The 23,810-nt window shown below is 36.3% G+C and overlaps 1 protein-coding gene across 1 annotated transcript in view; it reads right to left on the bottom strand.

Annotated features, from left to right (window-relative positions):
• The window catches only part of BLTP1 (bridge-like lipid transfer protein family member 1), a 206,293-nt gene that overhangs the window by 14,821 nt on the left and 167,662 nt on the right, over positions 1–23,810 (bottom strand). Inside the window, 14 exon segments of the mRNA XM_073238071.1 lie at positions 931–1,148; positions 1,356–1,548; positions 1,653–1,810; positions 2,194–2,344; positions 3,213–3,470; positions 4,180–4,317; positions 6,712–6,891; positions 7,405–7,605; positions 12,057–12,258; positions 13,352–13,491; positions 14,006–14,167; positions 15,851–16,052; positions 16,585–16,765; positions 20,573–20,788. Coding sequence (XP_073094172.1) covers positions 931–1,148; positions 1,356–1,548; positions 1,653–1,810; positions 2,194–2,344; positions 3,213–3,470; positions 4,180–4,317; positions 6,712–6,891; positions 7,405–7,605; positions 12,057–12,258; positions 13,352–13,491; positions 14,006–14,167; positions 15,851–16,052; positions 16,585–16,765; positions 20,573–20,788 — 2,600 coding nt within the window.

A 23,810-nucleotide genomic window follows, 5' to 3' on the forward strand; every position in this document is an offset into this window, starting at 1 on the left:
TAGTAATAATGGTTATTAATACCATGGTCTCCTTACTTCCAATCTTAACACCTATGATCTAGTCTCCATACAGCAGCCAAAGTGATGCTTGAAAAAGTAAATCAATATGAAATCTGTTCACAACTCCAACAGCTACTGATCTTATTAAAAATCTTGTCTGTGGCCTCTCTCTCTGAATTTACATCCAGCCTTTTCTGGCTTGCTCACTCTTTCACTACAGTGCCCATCTTAATGATCCCCAGACAAGCCAAGTTTTTTCCTACAGTAGGAGCCTTGAACCCTTCAGTGGCCCCTATGGCCAGAGCTCTCTTCCCCAAGAGCTTGGCCTAGATCTGTCACTTGAGAAAAGACTTCCCTGACCACCCTTTCTAACACAGCTACCATCACGTGCCATCTATCTTTAGCTCCTTCCCCTGCTCTGTGCCTTTTCCCCGTACCTCTTTCTACTAGAAATTGAGTAAATTAATGATGAGCTGTCTCCCCCAACAGAATGTAAGCTTCATGTGGGTAGAAACTTTGTCTTAGTAGATCTCTTCTGTCTGAAACAGTGTGTAAAAATATGATTGATACCTAATAAATTTTGCTGATTGAATTACTAAGTGAAAATAATAATCTGCCTAATATAACATAGCTAATAAATCCAAATCCATTCTGATTCCATAGCACGTGCTCTAAATAAGGACATGAATTAGTATGCAAAAGCATGGAGCAGGTATGGTTATAGATCAGTTGTGGCAGGGGGAGGAGAAAATAAAATAGATGATAACTTTCCAAATGATGGCTTCCAATTCCACCAGAGAGAAGGAAATCAGGAAGAGTATATGGACCACTTTGTAATATGGCATACAGATATTATTTTGAATTAAGACTGTAACAGATGATAGCTGTTGAAAGATAAAGCATATATAAAGACTTAGTTCTAATTCTTACATTGTTCTTGTGAACTTCTCTCTAGGTTATTAGTCATTGTCTTAGGTGGAAGATAAGGAACTGGTCCCCATGTAGACAGAGCTCGTTTGCTGGTATCAAACTGTTGTGTGAAAAATTCCTGGAGTTTCATTCCTATTTTTATCAGGTCTGGTGTGGTTGATCTTGATATCATTACTTGGAAAATATCCCATTTCAAATCTCCATGGACAAAAATTTCACTAAAGCATAAAACAGAGTATCATATATTTTATAGAAGACAGTTAAAAAGTACACGAAAAATTATGTCCCCCACCTAGCTTTTCATCTCAGATTAACTGCATAATAGCATGATTTTATAAGAAAAATGAATTGTATTTTCTGAGTGATAGAAAATATATTAAGGGCAGTTGTGTGAAATGTATAAAAAGTAGTATTTTACTAAATACCTTTTGTCAGTCATGCTTGAATCCAGTGTGTTATATAGATTTACTTTCCATTCATCCTGAAGCTTGAGGTCAGCATTACTGAAGATACCCATGAGGATGCTTGAGCCCATGTAATCCACACGAGCTTCTGTAGAACCCATCGTAATCTGAATTTTGTGACTGGGTTGCTGACTTGGATGTTCAGAAATATGAGCTAAAATAGAAACAATCATTACTTTTCATAGAAATGCATAATGGGAAAAACTCATCCAAGTCAATTTTCAAAAACATTTTTTCAATTGTAAAATTTCAACATACCAACCATCTCCAGAGCATTGACATCTATGGTCCCTCCAACTACTCCTCCTTTAGAATCTAACTGTGATCTTCCCAGGCCAACAGACATGCTTATCTCTCGATCTCTATTACTTCCTACTGACAAACGGCCCTGGCTCTTCAAACCACTAGTTGTCCAACTAAAATAAAAAAAAGTGTTATTAATTAGACATATGGCTTCTAATGTCATGAACTAAAATGGGAGTAATTCGAGTTCAAAAAAGTTTGACAATGAAACAATTTCTTATAAAAACTGTGGTAAATATTTAATATTAACACTGATGATGAAGCTTTCTTCTTAGCAAGAAAATTACATTATTTTCCTTGTACTTTTCTCTTTTTAGAACATATGTTACATTACTTTATATTACAGTATCTCTAGGATTAAGCTATTTTCAGGATAAAGGAATTTATATCTTTTATCTACTGTCTTCACTGTTTCAAACATTTCAGCATAAAATAATGTTTTGAATATGTCACAAGTAATGACTAAATATATTCTCTTTGTATCTGAACAGCTTACGTTGTATTTCCCATTACATTACTCATGTTCATTTGAACGTTTAACTGCTTCAGGTTGATAGCAAACACGACAAGTGTTTCCCATGGGGTCCCTTGTTGGCTTGCTGCTTTGTTTGATTTGTTAAAAGGAGTTGATGTTTTTGAGAGTGAATCTAAAAAATAGAAAAATCAAATGCACATTCACATAGATGGCTCAGCCAAGTTCAAAGCAAAAACCACTCTTATCACTATGATCCGTGATATTCTTATATTAAAACCTAACATTTTATAGCTGTCATAATGCCTCTAAAATAATAATTACCATCTGTCAAATCTTTAGTGAGTGCTGGCAGCCTTACTTCTTGAAAGATTATAAATTCCTATATCACCTCCATTTTATATGAGGAAACTCTGATGTGCATGGGATACAGATCATTCATTACCCTGGGATTTTCTTAAACAAAGGAGAGAGTCTTGAGTTGCTGCTGCCAAATAGAGGACTTGAAGGCAGGGACCTTTCCTGAAATGCAGATGCCAGTTGGGGTTCACATCCTTATATTCTTATGGACTCAGTGTATATATTGAATACTCATTTACTCAGTATATTCTAATCTTACCTGTGACATGAACTACATCATTCATTTTTATATGTTCAGTCACAAGTAAGTGCTGAGCACATAAAAGAGTTCAAAAACACTGAATAAAAGAATGAATAAATACAAAGATTAATTTTTTCATATCAAAGACCTTTTATAACATTGTAGGTTTGTTTTACTTCTAAAACTAACTGTACCATGTGAAGTACACTAACAACATGCCTCTCTCCCTTTCCCTTTTTCAAGCTACTAGCCATCCAGCTGTCTCTTCTGCTGGCAAATAACTTGAAATGTTTATTTCTTTTGGGGGATATTTTACCCTATTGTCCCTAAAAACCTGCAGGAGTATGCCTCCCTGAACTTGGGGCAGAGCTCTGGTATAACTAAGATTTGTTTATCTTGGGAGTCATCAGAGGGCTACTGATAACAAAGAGAGCGGTGTTACCTCTTCGGGGAACTGAAGAATCAGAAACACTCCTTGATCTTACGGAAGCTGGGGATTTTAGGCTCTGTGCTGCTGTCCCTGGTGACATGGTGCTGTTTGTCATATGCTCATTGAACACATTAGGTGACTGTGGCATGTGGGTGAAGGAGGCTGACTGACTAGGTTGCTCCCAGGTCCTGCAGTAAGCTTTTCTTGATGATTCGGGGGAAAGGTGTTGGCTTACCCCTTCAATGGAATCAGGTGTCCCTGGACCAGATGCTAATTAGGAAAGTAGAAAACAAAAAACAAAATTAACATGGTACAATTACAGTGTTATAAAATAATAAACTTCACCACTCCACCGTTTCTAATCACACTATACATTCCTTCTAGTTCTCTGTTTGACAACTGTACAGCAATTGACATTTTGGAAAATATATTCTGGCATGTTATTTTACTTAATTCTCACAGAAACTCCATGAGAAAGGCAGGACAGGTACTTTGTTCCCATTTTACAGATGAGGGAATAGACCCAGACCCTAGATTTCTAATATCTTCTACTGTATGATGCTCATGCTATCTTTCACTTACACAGTATGATACTACAACAATACCTAAGTCCAAGAAAAAAAATACAGGCAATATGGTCCCCAATATTTTGTTTTCTATGTTTAACTAAGCATTATTCACTTGGATGGCTAAATGTATTTCTGTATTTCCAGATTGTATATTACAGAATAAAATCAGACGAATGTAATCCTGAGAGGACAGGTTTTTGTGATTCTTCATGCTAACGTAACCCTCCCATCCTCCAGTGGTTAGCGCATTAGAGGGGATCAGTGGGCACTTGTTGAATGAGTGAGTGAATTGCATGGTATAACTTAATCAAGTAAGATGAAGTTTGTGTTATGAATCATAGATTCTAGTTACTATTGTAACCAAAATTTAAAGCAACCTAAATATAATTAGCTTATAATAACAAGCTTACTTGGCAAATTTATAGTTTGGTCTCCAAGGAATAGGCGTCTTGCAATACTTCTTCTATACCAGGCTCTTGGAAATGCCAGAATTTCACTGAGTCGGCGCATATCATATTTAAAGGAAGCAGATCCTATGTCACAAACAGCTGATAACATAGATAAATGAAGTTTGTTTGATGTCTAAAACCTTTAATAAGTTTCACATGGTAGGTATAACATATTACACAACTGAATTATGTTGCAATTCACTAAATATCAAAATAAGTTACATAGTATGATCAGTAAGTGATAACATGGTCCTTCCACAATGGTAAAAATAGCACATTCTAACACTATTAGTTCCATTTCCTTTTTGAGGTAAAGACAAGCTGGGTTTCTGTGACCACTTTATCATGAAATTCTCAGAGAGGTTCTAAAGAACAGTCTTACAGATAGCTTTCAACTTTAATACAGGGCTCTTCTCAAAGACAGCAAATGAATTATCAGAGTCAGTTGGGATACAAACTTTCTCAAAAGTGTCTGCAAACCGAACAGCAGTGTGGCAAGAGCTACAGTCTTCCTTTCAGACAAGGAGCACTGACTTGTGAATCTGAAAGCTCCCTGCTGGCCACCTTCTAGAGCTCCTCTCCGTGCCCTGCCGCTCCTGCTTCACGGGCTCTCTTGTCCACCACAGCTCCCAGAGGATTTACACCTAGTGTCTCCCGAATCTAAAGTTCTGCTTTGCCTGAAGCCATATCCAACAGCCCATAAGCCCATTGCCTACCAGATCCTTCCACCTAATTGTTTCTATATGCACTTGTCTATTTTTTAAGTTTATAACCTCACTGTCTCTCAGTCACCTAAGCTGAAAATTTGAGGCATCCTTGTCTCCATTGCTGTTCCTCATATAACTTGTCCTCAAACTTCTGTATCCTCTTACATTTCTCTTGAAACCATTCCCTTTTCTCCTGTTTTACTATCACAATTCAGGCCTTCATCCCCTATTGCTAGGTCATTTCAATAGTCCCCTCAAGTACCTCAAGTATCTTTCACGCTACCATCAACATTCTTTAGAAAACACCAATCTGAAGCATCACTGTTTCTTTTTTTAAAAAAGTAAACAGATGTTTATCTTATTTTGTTTAGTTTAATTGGGAACTCATGCCAGGCACTCTGCTAGGTGATGGAGAGTGCAGGCATGAATGAGGCAAGATTTTATCAGTAGACAAATAAATGACAGTGCAATGTGATGAATGCTATAATGGAGGTTTATAGAAAGAGGAGCAAAAAAATTGTTTTATATGAGAGATCAGAGAAGTCTTCACAAAGGAAGTATTTATCACACATACAATGTTGTTTAATCTTTTTGTGGTAAGAATACCTAACATGAGCTCTACCCTCTTTCTTAATAGATTTTTAAGTGTATAATATAGTATTGTCATTGTTAGGGACCATATTCTCATACTGTTTCTTGGAAACCTCTTGTGGCTTCTCACTGCCCGAAGGGTCAGAACCCTATTCTTTAGCCTGATGTACCAGTGCTCTCACGAGCTCATTCCAGTCTGTTTTATAAGCTTTACCCCTAGCCAACTCTACTCTCCTACTGGCCCTACCTACTTTGTACAACCAATGAAATGTTAAGTTATACCTATGCTTCAACCTCAGTGAACCAAAGTACGATCCAAAAGCATACTTTTTGATGTTTCTGTGACATTAAATACCATGTTGCTATGACCAAGAATATTCCTACATAATTTTGAAGATCTGGTCCAAATATAATTTCCTTTGTGAAGTCTGATTTCTCATATAAAACAGAATTTGTTTCTTCCTCTTTATATAAACCTTCATTATAGCATTTATCACATTGTATTGCCATTTTTTTGTCTACTTACAAAACCTTGCCTCATTCATACCTATACCCTCAGTCACCTAGCAGAGTGCCTGGCACAAGTTTGCCATAAAATACAGGCTCAACATATTTATGCTGAATGAATGGGGTTAAGTGTCTTACTGTATTTGTTCAACTAATAATTTTTAAAGTTTCATGCACATAGTACTCTGAATTTTTCAAAATATTCCACATGCATTTAATTTTAAATGCTTGTACCACAATGTAAAGAAAATGTGCAAATGAACTGCCCAGTTATATAGCTACGTATAAACAGTGATACACATGCACACACCTCAAGATCTTCTGATACTAAGTAAAAATTTTTAACACTCATCCCTCTTTGGTGTTTTAAGAATTTACAATTAGAAAATCAAAAAGTTAGAAATTCTACCAATTCACGTTAGAGAAGTAAAGAAAAATTTTCAGTGACTTATTAGACATATTTTGGCCTTTGGACAACATTTTATGTATTTATCTAGAAATCGTATTTCTAACATTGACTGCTTAGACTGAGATAGTACACTACGCTGGATGTTTATTCTCCCTTATATCAATTTATCAGTAAAATGTATTTAATATTAAATGTATTTAATATTTAACTGCCATTAAAAAGGAGCCCCTTATTTAATTCTGGAAAACACTGTAATTAAAGAGCTATAAAATTGAATACCAGATATATTTATTAGTGTAGTGTCCATTTTGCTTGCAGACTTGCTTACAGACTGACTTTCAAAAAATGATGCACCTCCTGACCGCCGTATCCGAGACAAACTCACTTTTACAAACTCAAGGTTTATACTAAGTGAGTCTTTTCGACCAGTGACTGAAGTGGGTTCTTCATCCACATTCCCTTTCAAAAGACAAACAGACACATATGTATGTATATACATGTATACACACACACAATCTTGTTAAGTGAAATTATCCAATAAATAGGTACTTTAAAATACCAGTGAAATTTAAGTTCACTAACTAGTAAGTTTCATTTTAAATTAACAAACATGCACACACTTAAAAAATTTGCTATTTGTGGCATATAATTTCTTATACAAATAGACAGTGATTTAGTAAAATATTTGAACAGGTAAGTATCATAAGTATTCTTTCACATCCAAAAAGATTATTGTGCTGTGTATATCACTTACAAAATATTATAAGTTTTTAAATTCTTGTATAGTTAATTACTAAATATTTATTTTGTTTTTCTACTTACTATGTAGAGACAGAATACATATTAAGAGGAAAAAATTTAAAAGTTTCTGATCTTGCTTCATATCCATTATTAAAGGTATCATGATTTCTGAAAAGATCAAGCCTTGAAAAGATGATATAAATTTGGGAGATGCAAACATGCTAAGTATACCTAATCCTCCTGATCCAGGCGTGAGGCCAGAAACAGCAGTTTTTTGTTTCCCTGCTCCATATGGATGAAATACGTAAAGGGAAAAGTCTGACATGCATGCAGTGAAGCTCAGACCAGATGAACTGCTGCTGGAACTGGTCAGATCGGACTGACTACTACTATGTCGACTTCTTCCCAGAGGGCTGCCTAATCCTGATGAACCTACAGTGAACACAAGAAATCCAAAATATTTGTAAGCCACAAAAAAATTTAAAAGCCTGTCACTAATACATTCTCAAAGAATCAAAAGTGGCTTGAAGATAAAATGCAAATAACTGATCAATAGATTTAAATCCTTGAAATCAAAATGAGGAAAAAAGAAGTACTTTCCAATTAACGTATTCTGTAAACCAAGGTTGAATACTCTGTTCATCTTTGAAACAATTATTTATACACACAATTGGCCAACTCCATGATGTCCTGTTTCAATTCTCCTTTGCTCTACTTTTAGCAAAGGGGGAGAATACACACACTGTTAAAAAACCAGATCATACAGCTGATGTTCACATTTCAGGAGGCAAGAGTGGAAATGGATCAAGGTACACAAATGTGGAGTTAAAGATGTCTTTCTTTTGTAGAGCCAAGTATCTTCATAGGCAACGTTTGCCATGGGTAGATAGGGAAATTCCAAACAGGCTTTAAACATAAAAAACATGAGACCATCTGGATAGAGCATTGTATGATTTTACTGATGATTCCAAACTAGATATGTCCAGACCAGACCTTTGTATTCACATTGCAACGGGGCACTTGACATCATACTAGAATGGGTCACAGGCCTTTAAAGTGTACCCTGTACAAAACTGAACTCTTGATATTTTCCCCTAATTTGCTTTTCTTCCAGTGTTTCCCATCTCAGTAAGTGATACAAGCAAAAGCTCAGCCATGCCACTTAAGACTGTTTTATTTCTATTTCTAACAACATATATCAAAGTCTGTCCATTTCCCATCTCTCTATTGCTATTCTAGTCTGAGGAGATACTGATTCTGGACTGCTGAAATGGCCAACTTCTTGACCTGCTTAAGCACTTTCCACTCTTGTGTTCCAATCGATGCCACATTGCTGCTAGACTAGTGTTGAGAATCACATCCACTTCCTTACTTAACCTTTCAGTGGTTTCCCCACATTATCTGGCTCTTCCCTATCTTTGTCATGCCAGTCTAACCTTTGTTCACTGTGCTCACATTACACTAGATTTTTCTTTTTGTTTTTCATAGTTGCCAACTCTTTGCTGCTTCATGGATTTTGTATTCTCTACCTGGAGCGTCCCTTCTTCCAACTATCTGCTTGGCTAACTCATACTCACATACTTCATGTTTCCACTTAAAATATGCTTGTTTGCTTATTATCTGTTTCTCCAAACTCAGTTTAAGTTCCACATTAGCAGAGACCATGTCTGTTAGCTAAATTCACTACTGTATACTCAAGCCCTAGCACTGACCTAGACCTCAGGAAAGTTTAAATGAAAGAATAGATATTGTCATGACCTATACTTACTACACATTTATTTCACTATCATTCCTTCTTGCATGCTTTATGATGATAAAATGAGGGATGCTGTTTCATTATTTTTATTTTCTAACGAATCAAAATGTGGGCATAAAAAATAGTGCTCATTTTATATTCTTTACACTACATAAACTTAGCATAGTACCTGTGTACCGCTATAATAATTTGTGTTAATAATTCGTGACATTTTGTCATTAAGAGAAAAGTGAACATCCCAACAGAAAAATGGGCATGGACATATTTATCTCCCTCCCTCAAATGGCCAATAAAGTGATACACTAGAAATAAATAAAATCCCATCTTAGTCCACCACATTAACGATTAAAAATAAACTTAAAGCACAACATTGGAAAGAGTACAGTGAACTTGTGTCCACAAACACTGATGAAGATGCAGAAACCTAGATGGTAAAACATACCAAACACCTTAAAAATGTTCACACTCTCTGAATCAGGAATTCCACATCTAAGAATTTATCCTAAGGATGTTTAAGAGGATGTATATACAAAGATATTCATCTCAATATTATTTACAAAACAAATAAAAGCCCAGGGAGTCTCAAACATATTATCAAAATGATAAAATATCATGCAGTTTTAGAGATGAATTATTTAAGAATTGGGAAAACATATTTAAAAAATTTTTTGAAGTTACATAGCAGAAAAGGTCATATTTCAATTCTGCCTGAGAAAAGGACTGTATCTACAGAAATGCTGTAGAGTAGGGACACCACTGTTTTCATTTTTTAGTACTTTTCTGTTTTCTATATTTTCTATAATGAACAATGTATTAATTTTATAATCAGAAAAATATGTTTTAATGTTTTCAAAAACCAACATTACCACTCCAATATTTTGTTGACTACAATACAATTCTAGCAGCAACATTTTGGAGCTAAGTGCAAGACAGTGGGCAACCACATTAGCAAAAGTTTTATTTCCAAAATACCAACTTTCTGTTTTCCTAATCTGTTGTGAAAACTTTCAAGGATCCACAGAACAAAGCAAATGTTTTGCTTTAACCATTTCTCCAGTGTCTCCCCATATGCCAAATGTCCCCTGGGGGCAACCCCCATCCCCATTAAGAACCACTGTTTTAATGATAGTTCTCTTGTCAATTCTCCTATCAATTTCCATGCATTCTAGTCTCTTCCTTTAAAAGTGTTCAAATAAAATCTTTATCATTTGTATTTGTAATCTCTTATCTTTAGGGCAGAAATGACCCTGAGCCTAATAGGGTGAACAGTGACAATTCCATCAGGAAATCATCAGTTCTGTTTCAAAAACAAAACCTTTCCTAGAAAGGACATTTGAGTTAGGAAACAAGTTTTACCATTATAAAAACATATATATATATATATACACACACTACTTGATACAATTTTAATTCAATGTGATAAAAAAAAGTCCTTGCAACATTACATTTAATTTATAGATTACCCACAAATGTAAAAAACACCAGCATAAAACATTCAAAAGTATGTGAACATATTGTATAACAGTTACTTCACAGTGTTTGTAGTGTATACATTCAAGCCAACAAAAAAAATGCTATGAACTGGTGTTGGCAAAACTGGACAGCTACATGCAAGAGAATGAAACTGGATTATTGTCTAACCCCATACACAAAAGTAAACTCAAAATGGATCAAAGACCTGAATGTAAATCATGAAACCATAAAACTCTTGGAGATAACATAGGCAAAGATCTCTTGAATATTAACATGAGCACCTTTTTCCTGAATGCATCTCCTTGGGCAAGGGAAACAAAATAAAAAATAAACAAATGGGACTACATCATGCTAAAAAGCTTCTGTACAGCAAAGGACACCATCAGCAGAACAGAAAGGCATCCTACAGTATGGAAGAATATATTTGTAAATGACATATCCGACAAGGGGTTAACATCCAAAATATAACACAGAACTCACATGCCTCAATACCCAAAAAGCAAATAACCTGATTAAAATATGGGTGGAGGATATGAACAGACAATTCTCCAAACAAAGAAGAAATTCAGATGGCCAACAGGCACATGAAAAGATGCTCCACATCGCTAATTATCAGGGAAATGCAAATTAAACCACAATGAGATACCACCTCACACCAGTTAGGATGGCCAACACAGAAAGAATAAGAACAACAAATGCTGGTGAGGATGTGGGAAAAGGGGAACCCTCCTACACTGCTGGTGGGAATGTAAACTAGTTCAACCACTGTGGAAAGCAGTATGGAAGTTCCTCAAAAAACTCAAAATAGAAACACCATTTGACCCAGAAATTCCACTCCTAGGAATTTACCCTAAGAATTAAGGAGCCCAGTTTGAAAAAGACATATGTACCCCTATGTTTATCACAGCACTATTTACAATAGCCAAGAAAAGGAAGCAACCAAAGTGTCCATCAGTAGATGAACGGATAAAGAAGATGTGGTCCATATACACAACAGAATACTATTCAGCCATAAGAAAACAGATCCTACCATTTGCAACAAAATGGATGGAGCTCGAGGGTATTATGCTCAGTGAAATAAGCCAGGCAGAGAAAGACAAGTACCAAATGATTTCACTCATTTGTGGAGTATAAGAACAAAGCAAAAACTGAAGGAACTAAACAGCAGCAGACTCCCAGAACCCAAGAATGGACTAACAGTTGCCAAAGGGAAAGGGACTTGGGCAGGTTGGGGGTGACGGAGAAGGGGAATAAGGGGCATTATGATTAGCACACATAACGTAGGGGGGTGCACACAGGGAAGACAGTATAGCACAGAGAAGACAAGTAGTGACTCTATAGCATCTTACTATGATGGACAGTGACTGTAACGGGGTATGTGGTGGGGACTTGATAATGGGGGGAATCTAATAACCACAATCTTGCTCATGTGATTATATATTGATACCAAAATAAAAAATAAATGCTACCCAACTGCCATTTACTTGTAACAAAATATACTCAAAACTTTGATCTACCTTGTTTTTCTATACTCTAATTCTCAAGTATTCTCCTTTTCTAAAACTTATTTATTTAGAAATACATACTAACTGCTGTTATAAATTCAAAATAGTATTTGGCTTTATACCAGTGGAATAAAAGAATGTTTCTGCACCTGGCATTCCAGTTTTGCTCGCAGAGGTCTTTGTTCCACTTTGAGTAGCACTACCTCCAGGGGATAAAGTCTCTGCAGGATAAGTAGTTCCTAAAGTCTCCAGTTCTCCTCGGTTTGAAGAAAACACCAAGTCCAGGGATGGCAGCTTTAGCATGCATTCTACTCTGGATACTGGTAAACAGCTAAACTTGATCTGTGAGGGCTAAAAAGTACAGAAAGCCAAAAAACATTTCTAGGAACTAGATGGTTAAATTTCATATTGGATTCCAAAAATTACATTTAATTTCCATTTCAGACAGCATATATCAAATTATTTGATATTTAAAAGGATTGTGTTTAATGTTCTAGTTTTTCAGATATGATTAACACTAACCAAAATGAATTAACAAAATGGTATTTAAAAAAAAATTGTGAATATTTGAGGAGTTACCTCTGAGTGATACTTAAGACATTTACATAATTCAGACTGTTAAAAATGTTCATATTACACATGTTCATAATCAAGTCTTTTAAAGGAAGTAACTTCCATTATCCTATATTTTAAAAAGGCTATTGTATAAAGTCTGATGAACTCTCAAGCCCTCACTCACTCCATTGTTTTCCTCAGATCTTCAAAAAAGCTAGTGCAAAATTCCGGAAGATGAAACTGAAGCTGTTTTGGCCACAGCGCTATTGTAGAAAATAGTTTGAACAGATGACCATTAGCACTCCTTTTATTCCTGAGATTATGAGATTTTAATTGAGGGTAAATTAAACCCTGAAGTTTGCATACAAGTAGTTTTCAAATCCTCCTTAACGAACAAACTCAACCAAATGCCATTATATACTCCAAAAGGTCATTGACAGGACTGCATTTTAGAATAAAATGTTAAATAAAAACTGCATAACTCTTAGTAAAAACCTAACAAAGGCACTACAGTGGTTTTATATCTCAATTATATTTCATATCTTCCCAAAGAGGACTGTAATGGCAAGAAATACAGGTGCCATGATAAAAAAGGCATGAAATAATAAAAAAAAAAAAAGAGGGTTATAACATATTTTTACTTAAGCTACAAAAGTGAAAGATCCAAACTTTGAAAGGCAAAAGATGTATGAACTTTCTCAGTGAAAAGCAAATACATAAAGTTGTAAAAATACTTCCAGAGGTTCAGGCAACCTCTAAGCCATCGTGGATGTACTAAAGATGCATAAACCAGACTTAACCTTTCAGGGAAATAATGTTGGATATGTTCAAATAAACCTAAGGAAAACATTTTTCTTTAAAACACAGAGGAATAAATGAAGTCCATCACCTGAACTCGTACATAAACCACAACATCTACAGGGAAGGAAGAGTACGCAGATGTTGAAGATGATACTAATGATGTTGTTGATTCTTCCATAGGATCTGGTATTTCAAAATGTCCCATGTCTTCATCTTGTGAGCTGACAGCTGTTAAAATAGTTTTAAGTTTTATTTTTAGGGCATTTATTAAAAGGTCCTTTTCTTTTATGCTAGTACTGAGATCGGGGTTGTGAACACACAGAAACATCTGCTTCTGTAGCCCACTGTTCTACACATCTTTCCCTATTCAAACCTCTTCCTCATTTCTCCAAACTCCAATTCCCCTGCTGCTACACCAAATGCTGTACAAAGGAAACAGTTTTTAAGCTTTTTGTCCTGAAGAAGTTTCTAGTCTAGGAGACGGGCTAATGTAGGACTTGACGATTTTAATTTTGTCATTAATGAGTTGAGGCCGTCGAAAAATTATATGACCTCACTAAGCCTTAGTTTCTGTTTGTAAATGAGAACTAGATAAACTCTCAAGTTGTTTTTCAGTTCTATAACTCTTTTATATTTATCATAGAATATATCATATAATACATAATAGCATTAAGAAACCCTTCTAAGTAATAGGACCCCAAAATATATGAGTGGGAAGTAAGCAAATAAGGGCAATACTTACTTGTATAATTCCTTTCAATTGGTGTAATTGGGATAGTTTCCAGGGCCTTTTCCAGAAAGTCTAATAGGCAGGGACTTATAACCATTTCTTCTGGCAATGACTGAAGTGCTACCCAGGCATATAACTTGGCTGTTTTCACTCCTCCACTCCCTTTTCCTTTGGCTAGAACATTTACAAACGTGAGGTGAATTTAATAAACAGTTCCCATCAACATATGATAATTTTATAAGAAATTAGAATTACATAACATTTGATCAGCTGAAGCACATTACACTTAAAACCATACAAGAATGCAATAAAAATAGCAAGTTGACAGAAATGTTCTATTAATGTTAGAACACAAAGATGATTAATGATGTATATAATACAATAGTACAGTTATCCCTACTTGCTCTAGCTCACAAATTTTAGTTCAATTTTCCAAGTTTATATTTTGCTTAGTCTCATTTAGCATTATTTTATCCACTCAAGAAGATAGAACTTTGACAATATTTTGTGGCAAGTGAGGAAAAACATCACTGTTTTCAGACTTTCCTATGTTCTTACATGTTTTTAGCTTGCATATATTTATAATGCTTCCCTACATAGGTTGCCATCTCTCTTTCCCTCTACACAACTAAATATTTCCATATCAGTAGAATGAGGATAATAGTTAAGACTTAGCTACCTTCTTAGGTTGCTAAGGTTAGCTTAGGTTGCCAACTCCAACATATATTAGTTCTATAAACTCAGAAAATAAGTTGAACTTCTATGAGCCTTAACTTTCCTCATTTGTAAAACAGGGATAATATGGACAAAGATGTGCCTTGCCAATTGAAAAGTGACATAGAAGTATTAGGTGTTATTAATTATGATTCCTGGCTGTTTTGAAGATTTATGTATCAAGCTCCATTTCCCAAATGAAATTTTCTCAAATAATTGTCATCCAGTTTGATATTCCCTTTTTTGGAAATTCTACTATATTAGTAAGGTATGTGTGTGGTATAGAAGCCAGATTCCAAAATAGCTTCCAGTGGCTCTTGCCTCCTGGCATTCATGCCTTGTGGAGTTTCCTTCCACACTGAATAGGGCTGACCTATATAATCAGGAAGATATTGTGAATGTGTACGTGACTTCTGAGGCTGAGTCACAAAAGACATAGCAGCTTCTGCTATGTTATCTTTCGGATCACTCCTTTTAAGGGGAATCAGATGCCATGTCGTGAAGACACTAAGCAGCTCAGTGGAGAGGCCCATGCAGGGAGGAGCTAAAGCACCAGCTTGCTAGCCACGTGAATGGGACGTGACAGCAGCAGATTTTCCAGATCCCATCAAGCATTCAAATGACTGCAGTCCTAGCCAACATCTTGACTGCAACTTGATTCAAGACTGTGAAGTTAGATCCACCTGCCAAACTGCTCCTGAATTTCTGATCCACAGAAACTCTTTGAGGTATATGCCACCAAGTGAAGGATAGTTAGCTATGTAGTAACAGATAGATAGTAACTCTGCCTAAGCCCAAGGTGTGCTGTCTTAAATGTGTAAGTTTGATGCTTCCATCTAGATTATAAATTCCCCAATGTGAACTATGTAAAACTTTTTCTAAATATACATAGATCTAAAAAACTTAACTACTTAATATATTCAGTTTATTTTAACAACTGATATTCTAAGGTATTATCAGTTTGAAAAACAGCCAAAAGTAGTTGGCCCACACTTCCATATACTAATATTATGTAGTCATCATTGATGAGTCTATGTCCTTTTTTCCTTAATTATGTAAATTTGAAAGTCTCAATAGAGCAAGTAGGTGATGACTAAAAATTAAGTTATGGAAAAATTAAAAATAAAGTATATCCTTAAATACCTGAGGGAATAGGTGGGGGTTGGGGAGGAAGTAAGGTGTTAGTCTTGCTCTGGACAGTGCAAGGTAAAGGAGGAGAAGGAGGAGACGCTGCGCTGTCTTTCATACCATACAGCTTGGATTCTTTAGAGAGTGTTCTTGGCAAGGAAGAGCCCCTGGAGGCATGAGGTGATTCAGTCTTTAGAGTCTTGGAATTGTAGTGCAACTGTATTGAAACAAATGAACTTTCAAAATTACAATTATGCAGGAGAGGAAAATCCAGAAATATAGAAAATGTACTAGAAAAAACACTGGTCCAAGAGTCAGAACCCAGTTCCAGTTTTTACAACTTAGCACTGAGATTGTAGCAAATTTATCATTTTTTTTCATTTTTAAAGCTAAAAAGTCATCCCAGGTAATATTTAAAGTGCTTTCTAGCTTAACATTGTAGAAATCTATAATTATACAATCTAAATGATACTTGTTTCATAAAGTTGCAGTAGGCAAGTTTTAGCAAATATGTTTTATCAATGTATTAAAAAAAGAAAATTAACTTCTGCCAAAATTTTGTGGCAAAGCTATATAAAAGAAGTGGCAACCTGCAATTTAGATGTTTCTATGTTCACAATGTAGTTATATTGGAGAAGAATGTTGGAAAGTTTCCTTTTAACATAATCAGCAAAGGTAGAACATGTACTACAGAAAAGAAACATTACTACTAGTAATCAAATCTCTTGTCCTAGACATTAGGTTTTTACCTTTACATCAACTCCGGGGATGTAAAATACTGTTGTTTCTAAGTCACTGGGCTTTGTCTGTAGAGATGATGGCACTTTCTTGCCAGTCATTAAATGGGTGGTAGAAGCATAATTAGTTTGAAACTTCTTCTTTTTTGAAGGAGAATCTTGATCTAAACTCCTGGAACTTCTATCATAACTCCTATAAATAGAAAAAGATTTTATCTTTTTAAAAAAGGACATTTATCTTCCTTTCTTCTGCTTAAAGTCAAGCTTTTATTTATGCAGTAAACAGAACGTAATCCTTCATTAATAAAATTGAAAAAGTAAAGCTCATCCGTGTCTCTAGCTAACGTGGTTGATGCCTTGCATGGGTAATGTTCATGCCATATGCCCCATAATTCCATAGGGCGGCTACCTTCCTTCTTTCCCATTTCCAGTTCTTTCACATGAACATATCAGATTGAAGCAAATGAAACTGTCCTTTATGTAAGTAAAAACAGCCGAATATCATATCAGCAATTTATTATGGATTATGGTCTAACCAAAAATAAAATAACACTCTTTTTATCATTACTATTACATTTGTAAGAACCTAATGTTTAGAGTACCTTTTTATCTTCTCTTTGTATACAAGCCTCATTAGACAGACCATTTAAAAATCTTTTATCATGAAAAATTTCAAACATATCAAAAGTAAACAGATCCATTTCCCAGCTTCAGATTTCTGTCCTACTTGTTTTATCTACATTTCCACCCACTCCCTACCTATCCATTCAGTTATTTTTATTACTATTATCAGTAGTATTTTCTTATACTTTTTTTTAGATTAGGAAGGAAAATCAAAACAAGATTCAAAGAAAAAGTAACATAACCTTAAGCCTATTTATACTACCATTTTTTTTAAAGAAGACAATATGAGTTTAATGATTACATACTAACAAGGACATTCAATATATTAACAATGAAATTCAACAGTGTTTACATAGTACAGGTGGTGTGATTTTTAAGATATAAAATATTAACTTCCTACTATTCTATCAAAAGCACCTAAATGTTGATGCTGCCTTTTACTACTTGCATTTATTACTTGAAGACCTTCTAGCACATCAGCAAGAGGTGTAGTGCTCTTTTCACTCCTTAGATGAGGAGGAAGATGAGATCAGAGGGGTTAAGTTACTAGCTTTCGGTCCACAGCTGGTAAGTGCAGAAGTCTTTCCAACATGGGATCACCTGACCCCACAATCTCAAAGCCTATGTTCTTCCTACCACATCTTACTTCAAGTAGAAAGAACACTAGTCTGGAGGTCAGGAAACCTGGGTTTGAATCCAAATTGTGCAATTTAGTAGCTTTTGGACTCTAAGCATAGTATTAGACAATGGTGAGCCTCAGTTTCCTCATATGAAATCTAAATAATATGATCTACCTTATACATTTTCTACAAAGACTGATAAAATATTAATGTATGTGTCTGCTACATTTTAGTTCGGGAGTAATGTTATTGATCTTTGAAGCCTGTGGCTCTTCTGAGTCCTTGAAAATGCAAATGCAATTGCAGCTATGGATGACAACCCCTGTTTCCACTGCCTTTTATTCTTCCATATAGAATAAATTCCATGAAGCATCTCTTATATTGTAGGGTTATAGAGAAGTCTGTTATCCATATTGGAAAAGAGTTTAAAACTCTTTTTCTCAGTGTTTGCTTAAAGTTATAGTATCAAATGGTTCAAAATTGCCATCTTGGACCAGTGGTTACAAACACAACTTTCTGATCAAATGGAGATGTTAGAATAATAATGGAGAGAGGAAGCAGGTTATCTCTTTGTAGTAAAGATTATACACATCTACTTTTTTCAACTTCTTGGATTGATTATACCATGCATGAATTATGAAAGTTGATGTCAGATTTGTAGATATTTAATAGGATTTTTGATTTAAATATAGTTTTACTTTAAAAGAAATTGAATACAAGTCTATTTTCATTTCCTGTATATTTACTCTCAATAGTAGACCCTATTAATAGCATCTTGAGAATCTAAACCAACTTTATTTTACATTTAACTTTTCCAAACTGCTAGATAAATATAAGAAGCACTGTGATTAATCCAATGTCTTAAGTAAGACTTATCACCCTTGAGTCAACCTGATAAATTACAGCTGTATATATATATGTTTTTTTTCATCTTTTTTTAAGCTCCCCTTCCCTGATATTCTTCTGAAATCCCTATTGCCAAGATCACCAAGCCTTCATGTTATCCACTCCCACGGATACTTCTCTTTTCTCATTTTCCAGAGCTCCTGGTTATGGCAGCATTCCACAAAGCTGGTTACTCCCTCCTTAGGACATTTCTTCTCTTACAGTTTTCATAGCATGCCTCCTGGTTTTCCCGTGTGACTGGCTGCTGATTCTCTTGATGCTTTGTGGCCCCTCTCGCCACATTTTTTTTATTATTAGGGTATCATTGATATACAATCTTATGAAGGTTTCACATGAGCAACATTATGGTTACTATATTCCCCCCTATTATCAAGTCCCCACCACATACCCCATTACAGTCACTGTCCATTAGCATAGTAAGATGCTATAGAGACACTACTTGTCTTCTCTGTATTATACTGCCTTCCCCATGGCTCCCCTATATTATGTGTGCTAATCATAATACCCCTTAATCTCCCTCCCTCCCCACTGGCTCTCCCCTACCCCATCCCTTTGGTGACTGCTAGTCCATTCTTGGGTTCTGTGAGTCTGCTGCTGTTTAGTTCCTTCAGTTTTTGCTTTGTTCTTATACTCCACAAATGAGTGAAATCATTTGGTACTTGTCTTTGTCTGCCTGGCTTATTTCAGTGAGCAAATACTCTAGCTCCATCCATGTTGTTGCAAATGGTAGGATCTGTTTTCTTCTTATGGCTGAATAGTATTCCATTGTGTATATGGACCACATCTTCTTTATCCATTCATCTACTCATGAACACTTAGGTTGCTTCCATTTCTTGGCTATTGTAAATAGTGCTGTGATAAACATAGGCATGCATACGTCTTTTTGAATCTGGGATCCTGCATTCTTAGGGTAAATTCCTAGGAGTGGAATTCCTGGGTCAAATGGTGTTTCTATTTTTAGTTTTTTGAGGAACCTCCATACTGCTTTCCACAATGGTTGAACTAATTTACATTCCCTCCAACAGTGTAGGAGGGTTCCCCTTTCTCCACATGTTGGTCAGCATTTGTTGTTGCTTGCTTTCTGGATGTTGGCCATCCTAACTGGTGTGAGGTGGTATCTCACTGTGGTTTAGGCTTGCATTTCCCTGATGATTAGTGATGTGGAACATCTTTTCATGTGCCTGTTGGCCACCTGAATCTCTTCTTTGGAGAAGTGTCTGTTCAGATCCTCTGACCATTTTTTAATTGGGTTATTTGTTTTTTGGGAATGGAGGTGTGTGAGGTCTCCATATATTTTGGATGTTAATCCCTTATTGGATATGTCATTTATGAATATATTCTCCCATATACTACCATTTTTTTAAATGGTGGAAATAAACAGGAAAGCTTCAGTCATATTCTGAATAACATTCCAGTATACTGAGACCTCTTTGTGCAACTTTCCCAAACTTACTTATTTCCTCATGAATTAATCAAAACTTTCAATAACCAAGATAAGCGCTGAATATTGCACCATTCTTTAAAATAGAAATGTGCACAATACAAGAACAGAGACCAACTGAGAAATCAATGCTTATTTAAATGAGAATTCCAAAGACGAAACTATTCAACAAATTTTCTAGAGTCTAAAATCATACATTCATTTCTAGTTGCCAGAAAATATTACACACCTGAATGAGGAAATAGTATGTTATGCAAACAACTACTCAAACATCACAACTATGATTAAATCTACTCTTTAAATTTGCATTTGGAGACATGGCAGGGGAAATTTGTTGTAACTCAGTGATATGTAAATATTATTTCTATTATTAAGAAAGTTACACTACCTTTTCTGACCAATTTCTTACCTTCTCAAGCTTGTATCATCGTGTTCTTGTAGAAGGGTGGTTGGGTGAAGCACACATTTTCCACTATCAATTTCAACCCGTATATCAAGTTCAAAATCAATATTTCTCTCTGTTGCTGTGCCACTAAGACTTCGGTTGACTGGTGTTGTCGGCCAGCGTTCTGTAAACAGCTGATGAACAGCAGCAAAGCCTGTTGCTTTTTTACGAGATGTGTGTCTACAGAAAGAACGGGTAGAATTCCATTGTAGTGAAATGGGAAGTTTCCAATGAACTATTTTCCAATGTGTTACATGAGCAATGGTCTGTACATATATTTTACTGTTTTATAGATTCACACAAATTACTCAACTTTCTCATACTAACTGAATTTTTTCCTAAGTTTAATGGAGTCATATTTTTAGTCAACAACTATGTACCGAGTAAGTGTTAAGTGCCAGGCAATGTACTGGATGCTGAGGATGCAGGCACAATCACTGCTATTAAAAAGTCTGAATATCAGTGATTGAACTATGTTCTACATTCTGAAGATTTCATTTTTTCACATTATAATATGTAAATACTACTTTCCAGATTTTATTAAAAGAGAGAAGAGGGGAAGAAAAAAAATATGGAGCTAACTTAACTTGTGTAAACCATGGGTATGTCTCTTAGTCCCACTCTGGCTAGGCATATTAAGATTTTTCTCTATAAAAACAAACAGTTGATCCAGGAGCAAGATGGCGGCATGAGTAGAGCAGCGGAAATTTCCTCCCAGAACCACATATATTTTTGAAAATACAACAAATACAATTATCCCTAAAAGAGAGACCAGAAGATACAGGACAACAGCCAGGCTACATCTACACCTGCGAGAACCCAGTGCCTCACGAAGGGGGTAAGATACAAGCTGCGGCCTGGTGGAACCTAAGCAGCCCTCACTGCAGCTCCCGGGCAGGAGGAGAGGAGTCAGAGTGGGGAGGGAGAGGGAGCCCAGGACTGCTAAATACCCAGCCCTAGCCATCCACACTGGGATGCAGACACACACTGCGTGGTGTGCTGAATACTAGGGAAATGGAACAGTAAAACCTGTGAGCAGGTCCCCGCAGCTGGTGCCCCTGGAACAAAGAAAAGCGAGTGCTTTTTGAAAGTCCTAAAGGGACAGAGACCCAACAGCTGTACAGAAGCATCCCAGGGCACTTAGCCCAGGAGCTGGGAATCCCGGGGAACTCCGGGCACCCTAACCCCCTGGGTGACAGCACAGCTCTGAGGCCCCTGACAGCGATAAACAGACTCCTGCCCATTCCCCTGCCAACGCAGCTCCACCAGAGTGGAGCAGCAGCCTGAGGTCGGCCATACCCAAAGTAACCTTGGAGCTTAACTCCACAGCGGCCGGGCAAGAATTAGACACCCCATTTGCGTGCAGCTGCCCAGCACAAACCGCTAGGGGTCGCCGTTCTCCCAGGAGAGGAAGGCCACAAACTAGCAAGAAGGGACGTTCTCCCAGCAGACACACACGCCAGCTCCCCACAACTACATCTATTGCCATGAAAAGGCAGAGGAATTTGATCCAGACCAAAATCACAGAGACAACCCCTGAGAAGGAGCTTGGACAGATAGACCTAACCAATCTCCCTGAAAAAGAATTCAAAATAAACGTCATAACCATGCTGATGGAGCTGCAGAGAAATATGCAAGAGCTCAGGGATGACATCTGGAAGGAGATTATAGAAATGAAACAATCTGAGGAAGAATTTATAAGTAGAATGGATGAGATGCAAGAGGCCATTGATGGAATAGAAACCAGAGAACAGGAATGCATAGAAGCTGACGCAGAGTGAGATAAAAGGATCTCCAGGGAAGAATCAATATTAAGAGAACTGTGTGACCAACTCAAATGGAACAATATTCGCATTATAGGGGTACCAGAAGAAGAAGAGAGAGAAAAAGGGATAGAAAGTGTATTTGAAGAAATAATTGCTGAAAACTTCCCCAAAAAGGGGGAGGAAATAGTCGCTCAGACCACAGAAATACACATAACTCCCAACAGAAGGAACCCAAGGAGGACAATACCAAGACACATAATAATTAAAGTGGCAAAGATCAAGGACAAGGACAGTTTTAAAGGCAGCTAGAGAGAGGAAAAAGGTCACCTACAAAGGAAAACATATCAGGCTATCATCAGACTTCTCAACAGAAACCTTACAGGCCAGAAGAGAATGGCATGATATATTTAATGCAATGAAACAGAAGGGCCTTGAACCAAGGATATTGTATCCAGCACAATTATCATTTAAATATGAAGGAGGGATTAAACAATACCCAGACAAGCAAAAGTTGAGGGAATTTGCCTCCCACAAACCACCTCTACAGGGTATTTTAGAGGGACTGTTCTAGAAGGAAGCACTCCTAAAACTAAACAGATGTCACCAGAGAAAATAAAATCACAGCAAAGAAAGCAGACCAACCAAATACCAACTAAAGGCAAAAATAAAATCAACTACCCACAAAAGCAGTTAAAGGAAACACAAAAGAGCACAGAATAAAACACCCAACATATAAAGAATGGAGGAGGAGGAATAAGAAGGGAGAGAAATAAAGAATCACCAGACAGTGTTTCTAACAGCTCAATAAGTGAGTTAAGTTAGACAATAAGATACTAAAGAAGCTAACCTTGAACCTTTGGTAACCACGAATCTAAAGCCTGCAATGGCAATAAGTACATATCGTTCACTAATCACCCTAAATGTAAACGGACTGAATGAACCAATCAAAAGACACAGAGTAACACAATGGACAAAAAAGCAAGACCTATCTATATGCTGCTTACAAGAGACCCACCTTAAACCCAAAGACATGCATAGACTAAAAGTCAAGGGATAGAAAAAGATATTTCATGCAAACAACAAGGAGAAAAAAGCAGGTGTTGCAGTACTAGTAACAGACAAAATAGACTTCAAAACAAAGAAAGTAACAAGAGATAAAGAAGGATGATAAGGGCTCAGTCCAACAAGAGGATATAACCCTTATAAATATATATGCACCCAACACTGGAGCACCACCATATGTGAAACAAATACTAACAGAATTAAATGAGGAAACAGAATGCAATGCACTGACTTTAGGAGACTTCAGCACACCATTCACTCCAAAGGATAGATCCACCAGACAGAAAATAAGTAAGGACACAGAGGCACTGAACAACACACTAGAACAGATGGACCTAATAGACATCTATAGAACTCTACATCCAAAAGCAACA

Source organism: Manis javanica, chromosome 5, assembly GCF_040802235.1.
Source record: "Manis javanica isolate MJ-LG chromosome 5, MJ_LKY, whole genome shotgun sequence".
Classification (NCBI taxonomy): Eukaryota; Metazoa; Chordata; class Mammalia; order Pholidota; family Manidae; genus Manis; species Manis javanica.